The sequence below is a fragment of the Austrofundulus limnaeus genome, unplaced genomic scaffold (assembly GCF_001266775.1).
Source record: "Austrofundulus limnaeus strain Quisiro unplaced genomic scaffold, Austrofundulus_limnaeus-1.0 Scaffold12, whole genome shotgun sequence".
In the NCBI taxonomy this organism is placed as follows: Eukaryota; Metazoa; Chordata; class Actinopteri; order Cyprinodontiformes; family Rivulidae; genus Austrofundulus; species Austrofundulus limnaeus.
The window spans coordinates 787,758-794,617 of NW_013952414.1; the positions used below are offsets into that span (position 1 = coordinate 787,758).

Below are 6,860 nucleotides of genomic sequence, written 5' to 3' on the forward strand. Positions count from 1 at the left end.
TGAAATATCGCGATATTTCAGTGTATCGATATTTTCTTACACCCCTACTTTGAGATTGGAGCGTGGGAGCGCTCCTGCCCCACTGGAATGGTACCGGCAGGGCGAGTTTCGGGAAGCTGGGGGGTCCTGGAATTTGATCTGCCTGGCACCTCTGTCCATTGAGGACGTCGAAGAATTTTTTTTAAAATTTGGCTTCATGATAATCAAATTCCTGATGTTTGGTTGTGGAGGAGTTCTGGTTTATTGGAAAATGAGAATGGCGCTGGCAGCGATTCGATCCTGTGAGAAGCTGTCAGTGTCCCTGGACGGGATCTCTCGTAAACTCTGAATCCTAAACTGGATGCGGTGCTAACTAGGATCGCAGCTCAGCGGCGCGAGGAGTGAGGACAACATCTGGGTGAAGTTCTTACGTGAGAAGGCGAGATGGTAATTAATCTGGAATATTTGGCATTTTCACAACACAGAGATACAGTAAAGACTCAAACGGCGGTAGAAAGCATTCTGCTGTTGTCCTAAAGTATTTTCTTTTTTTTTTTCACCATTGGATCCCCACCGATGTGTCCTTGGGCGCAGACTGATAAAGAACTCCCTGAACAAAGATATGCATGGGTGGTAGACATGATCCTTACCCTCCCTACTACCCCCATCCTTTATCTTGTGTCTGTCCCCAGACAAGGCCACGGAGTTGGAATAGAGAACTGAACTCTATACAGAGATATGGACTCTGTGGAACTGTGTACGTGGGATAACATCAGTTGGACTATGGAGGTCTCTGTATGGAGCAGACACTTGCCCTTGACGTCACATCCCTTCCCCCATCCATATTTGTTCTCCTGTATCCCCACCCCTTCCCTTCCTTGCTTAGCGGCCTCTGCTTCTATCTGCAGAGTAGTTTTTTTTTTCCAAACAATGACCATGTGCTTACATTTACTAAACACAAGATCAAAGTTCTTTTTTAACTCATTTTTCCTAGGTGTGTTTGTATTCCAAACTGCAAAGGCAGCACACGTAGTTGCGGAGGAGCCTGGACATTCGTTCCCCCGTGTCTGTCATGTGAATGTGTTTCTCCGGACGGATGTTCAAAACTGCAAATTTCGTTCTGCATAACATCTTGATGTTGTGTTTGCATGACAATAAACGATTCTTGAAAGATCTTCTTGATTATGACAAATACCTTTCACAGATTGGAATGACTTACCACGGGGTTTTCAAATATTTGCCACAAGTCGTTGTTGTAATGGGAAATGTTATAATTGGCTGTGGAAATGAGTCTCCCAAACTCGTAGCGGTTGGTTATGTACATGAAAACTCCCTGCAGCAAACAGAGAAAATCTATTAGTTTTATATAAATTAATGAGGCAAACAACTGTTGATGTCTCACACATAATATATTGTGTGTAACAAGGACTCATGCAGAATTACAGCAAAGTAAACTCATACATGGTTTGCAATTGCATTAAATGAGAACACAAAACAAATCTGTGTTTAAACATGTTTAACGCTGAGTTTAAACACACAAAAGGAGCATCCAAATAATCTAAGATTATTTATGGACAGGTTTCTGTGACTCGCCTTGGTATGGACAAGGTAGAGTCGTAAGGGAGGGAGGCAGGAACAGTAGGGCAGCTTGGGATAAAGCACGTCTGGAAAAGATAATCTGTCTAAAGTGAAGCACGGTAGGATGCTGTGTAGGAGTGGATTTGGACTCACTATCAGACTAGGCTTTGATAACTGCAAAAAAGTAATCAATTCTGAAATTGTTCTGCAATTTTGTGGTGTAAGTTTCCAAATTGCTAATGTCTGACAACATCTTGTAAAAGCTGTGATTTGGACCATATGCAGTGAGCCTAGTCTGAGATCAGTGAGTGTGTTCAGTGGAGGGGAAAGCTGGTTACGTGTGTTTGCTGTGATGTTTAGATTTTCATGGTAAAGCATCAGGACAGGGGACTTGCAAATGGACTGACTCTCCAACATTATTTGTGACCTTGTCTTGAAAGAAACTATGTAAAAAACACAGACAAGTCTTTCCAACCCTAACAGTGACAAATATGCTTATAAAAGTAAACGTATAACACCAAGCAAATGGTCAACATCAATTTCCAAAGTGCTGCTATTTGACATAGGCAGCAACATTGAGAGCGCCTAACTGTAAAAATACACTCACCCACAAAATAGTAAAGCACCGAAAAGGAATGGTCCAATTTGGAATATTCTGATGGTCCAATTCTGACTATAACCGAGCCTTTGGGCAGGGCAGAAATAGAGTTAAATGTTCCAATTTGTGGAGACTACAGATGTCACAGGGTCCTGATGTTAAAAAAATGAGTGAGGGCATCCACTCACATCATGGAGATTATGTTTGTCCATAACAGACCATACTAGGATTGTTTTATTATGTGCCTAGCATTACAGAACAGGGAGGACCAGTTTTGTTAATGTTGTGGAGAAACACACTGTTACTCCTCATGTTATGGTGTACGAAGCCACAGAGTATGACCAGGAGACTTTGACAGCACAGAACTACATCAGTGATATCCTGCATCTGGATGTCTTACTTCTCCTAGGACGGCAACCTGATAAGAGTCTTTCTACAAGGTAAGGCACACCCACACACAAGTTTATCTAAGGACTGCCTACATCATGTTGAGGTCCTCTTGTGTCCACCCAGATCCCTCAACCTTTATCCCCGCAAAAAATGTGTGGGATTAACTCTGACATGACTTCCAGCTAAGTGCTGTTTAAAACAGCTGCGGGCTGACTTGTTGCATGGGAGGATAGAACAGCTGTATGATTCCTTTCACACTGAACTGCCACTTGTATGAAGGACCGAAGAGTCCCACACCCTACTGACATGGAGCCAGCATAAATACCATGCTGAAAACTTCATGATCTATTGGATTTGATATTGTAATCTTTGCTGTCCTCTGACCTGCTGATGTGTGCAATTTCACATTTTTTCCACCACTCCATCTGGGTGCTTAACTTTTTTATTGGTAAGTGCATTATAATCTAATTTCAATGGAATTTTCAAAATGCTAAATTTCCATATTTAAGAAAATCAAACGCTAAGCAAAATTTGAATTCTTATTGAAGAGAAATTGTCAAATCAACTAAAAATACATGTTAATTTAGTCTCTCTTTCAAATTCACCAAATTTTATTAATTTTGGAGAGCTATGCCATTGGAAATGGATGTTTACACAAGTATAAAAAAGTAAATGAAGACCTTTGGCGGCCTGAGCATATGGAATGATTCCGGAGAAGGGGAGTCTTTTTCTCTGTGACTGGTCTAAAATAAAGGAGAAGGATCATGTAAATATGATAACATAAAGTACATTATTTGAATATAAAAGACACAGTGACAGCTGAAATGTGTAAGTGTCACATACTGTATTTCAAACTTAGGAGGAGCAGAAATTGATCTAAATGAGAAAAGAAGCAAGGTTCCCTCTGAAGCTGATGTTTTTGTGGGTTAATATGGAAGTAATGCATGCTGGGTAGCTGTTCAAGCTGAACAGAGGTGACAAACAGGCGCAGAACACAGGTGAACACATGTAAAAGACGAGACAAATGTCTTCTGGCAAGTCAAGCATTGCAAATAACTGAGGTCATGACATTGACGGTAAAAGAAAGTGAAGATTGATGGAAGCAAGTGGAGCAGAGAACCTTAATGCACCACAGATAAACTGTGAACAGAGAGAGGGTCATGCCTCAATGACATACAAGGACATTTTAAAACAATCATACTCTCCTGTCTTTGGATTCAACTGAGCTGTCGACTTTTGTTGAGAGTTAGATTCATAACATCTGTCAACTTGCTACGTTGAGTGTAAACAATAATCCTATGCACCATCTCTAATAGTTTGAAACAGAACATTATGCCTTCTTACCATTTCTCTGGCATTTCTACACAAAGCCATATCTGGGTCCAGTTTCTCCAGAACAAAGTAGTTCTTTTCTTTAAGTTCATTCCTTAAGGCGCTGCCCTTGATGAGGTATGCATGCGCCATAAAAGGAATGTTCCACACACCCCTTGAAACAATAAGGAACAGAGAAAAGGTCATTTTGTATTCCAAACTTGCACACTGGTATAAATTTTGCAAATATTATTCACTTTATGGTTTAGGATTTAGCAATTACATGAGACTGAGTTGTGAAATAAGTTAGTACAGTGTGGTATTTGGAGACTTTGGTGTGTTTGGTATATTTGTCTCAGTTTGCATAGCAGACAACAGTCATTAGTTTTGTTTCACTGGAACATCTAAATGTAAATGTTAATTTCACTACAGAGATTTTCTAAATCAATTACTATATATATATATATATATATATGGTTTTTTTTTTTTTGGGAAGGGGGGTGCTGGTGTTTTTCAGGCATGTAGTTCAGTTCTATACCACAATCAAGTAAATGTTACCTTTAGTTGTTTTGAAAATGTAGCAATAATAATAATAATCTAAACACCTTGAAATTAGCCTCTGTTTCTTTCAGAGTGTCCTACTGTTTCCTACACTCCCACTTCAGCACGTCTTAACAACAATGCTTCGTGGGAGGGACGCCCAGTGGGTCGGGTCTTCGGCTGGGGGCTGAGCACGAGGGAGGTGCTTTGGGTAAATAGGTGGGGCTTTGTACGATTAAGCGTTTAGGCAGCTCCACATGGCTACCACAGGAGATTCAAGGATTTCTCAAACATGCATGAATGATTGAAAGCAACACTATGGCCAGGTTTTTGATGAGGGAATGACATTATAACATGATATGCAGCTAAAATGAGTAAATTTTGCATAACACCCCTCCTTTAAATGTGCATTTTGGGTTTCAGAACACCAGGTCATGTTTTTTGCATTTACCCAGAAATGAAAACCTAAATGTGTAGGTGGATGTGAAACGTAACCAGAAACTGCTTTGGACTTGTTTGTGACTTACACACGTTTTCTTTGGACAATGTCAACATAATCCTCGGAGCGTGCATAATACCCATCCAGACTCAAGGCTCCCCAGAAATTAGACCACAGCTTGCCGTGACGAGTGACAAGGGGACCAATTATTTTTCTGTGGGGAAGCGAAAGGCAGGGTGGAAAGAGAGGGTATTTCTGTCAGAACAGATAAAACTTGGGGAAATATCACAGAAAGCCAATTGCCTAATGTTCTGCCTCTCTGAGTGGTAAAACCATTGTGCTGTGCTACTTTTGACAGATTAACCTGGAAAATAAAAACAGTTCCAATACTGAAACCAAGCATAGACATGCAACATTCAAACCAGATCTGGTCATGTTGGACACTCAAAGGGATTGCTTAAAAAGGTCTTTGTTATACATTTGAATATGGTTTATTTCTCGAAATTATGCCTATAACACACATGATTTTTCTGCTAATATCTTCAGTCTAGAAAATCTAAATAAATAGTATGATGAAATTTTCAATTTTATTCAAAATTCAGGACAGACTTAAAATAATTTCAATACAAATTATAGTGTTGGTTAGCATTTATGCAAATGAATGCATTATGACAGACTACTGCTGACCACATCGCCTTGGTTTTCTGCCACAGAGACCTAAGCCAGCAAGGAATTCTCATGCCACCTTTAAATATCCTTGAGAAAGTCCTTTTGCTTCGCATGCCTCCAGTCAGTTACAATTCCACTGCTAAAGCCACAGTGACATCCAGTTTATGGGAAGGTTTCTGTCCAATCATGAGCTGCAAAGGGGAATAAAAGGGTTTGTGTGTTTGTTTTTTCATATAATGCTAAGCAGCATTTCTTGGTTGGTGTGACATTCTCTTTCAACGTTTCCATGTGGCCAGGCAAAAACAGGAAGCCAGAGCAGTGTATTTTAAAACTTTAATTACCTTGCCTTGTAAAGTTCCTGTGGGTTTGCCACTTGAGGGATAAATTCAACACTTGAATGAGCCTGACAGCTACCAAGTTGGCATGCTGAGCTGGCTCCAACTTGGCTTCTTTTCTAGTTAGTCCAAGATTACCTGTTTTGTTCGATGAGGAGCTTCACTGTCTGCCGGTTGGTTAGCATGACATCTGAATCTATGCTGAAGTAGTAGTCGCATGTGGTATCCTGCCGACAAAGATCCCTGAAAAGTAAAATACAAATGACATACATGTCAACTCCTTTGGATGTTTACCTGTACACTGACCTTCAAAAATCTGTAGTTTTCACAAAAAATCAATAGTACTCTTATGTGAGATAAGTGCGAGATGGGAGGTTACTGGTAGAGCACACCCCTTCCTCTACGCAATCTTTTGATTTCATGGCACAACATCCATCCATCCATCCATTTTCTGTACACGCTTCTTCCTTTTCAGGGTCGCGTGGGTCACTGGTGCCCATATCCAGCAGTCACAGTGCGAGGGGCGGGGTACACCCTGGACAGGTCGCAAGTCCATCACAGCATGGCACAACACTGTTTATTTATTTAACATCCTACAGGCTCTGAGATGTGGAATACATTTGAAGCTGAGTTTTTTTAAAAAATCCATGAAATTTCTCTATACATTCTATATTCCTGTAAAATGGGGACAATCTGTAATTTATGGACAATCCATACAAGTTGATATGTATGACAATAAGTTGTAAAATTTATGAGTTTTGGTGTTCACAACACAAACTTTAGGCCTAGTCTAAGTGACAATGGCATTGACTACCATGCTACTGCAGCATCCATTACAAGAAAAACTGAAACATACATAAATACATACATACATACATACATACATACATACATACAGAATGAGAACATCCTCATCTCTGAGGCCAGCTGTCACTCTTTCAGAGATGAGGATGTTCTCATTCTTGATAGAGAGGAACGTTGGTTTGAGAGAGGAGTAAAAGAAGCCATTTTTGTGAAGAAA

General features: G+C 40.2%; 1 protein-coding gene across 2 annotated transcripts in view; it reads right to left on the bottom strand.

The window, feature by feature from the left end:
* Window positions 1-6,860, bottom strand: part of plod2 (procollagen-lysine, 2-oxoglutarate 5-dioxygenase 2) — a 35,500-nt gene that overhangs the window by 5,510 nt on the left and 23,130 nt on the right. Inside the window, exons 11-15 of one of the 2 annotated variants that reach the window (XM_014002149.1) lie at window positions 5,978-6,082; window positions 4,924-5,049; window positions 3,890-4,031; window positions 3,226-3,288; window positions 1,199-1,312 (exon numbers count right to left, since the gene is read on the bottom strand). In XM_014002149.1, coding sequence (XP_013857603.1) covers window positions 1,199-1,312; window positions 3,226-3,288; window positions 3,890-4,031; window positions 4,924-5,049; window positions 5,978-6,082 — 550 coding nt within the window. The remainder of the gene's footprint in view (window positions 1-1,198; window positions 1,313-3,225; window positions 3,289-3,889; window positions 4,032-4,923; window positions 5,050-5,977; window positions 6,083-6,860) is intronic. The other variant, XM_014002150.1, reaches the window with a different exon arrangement.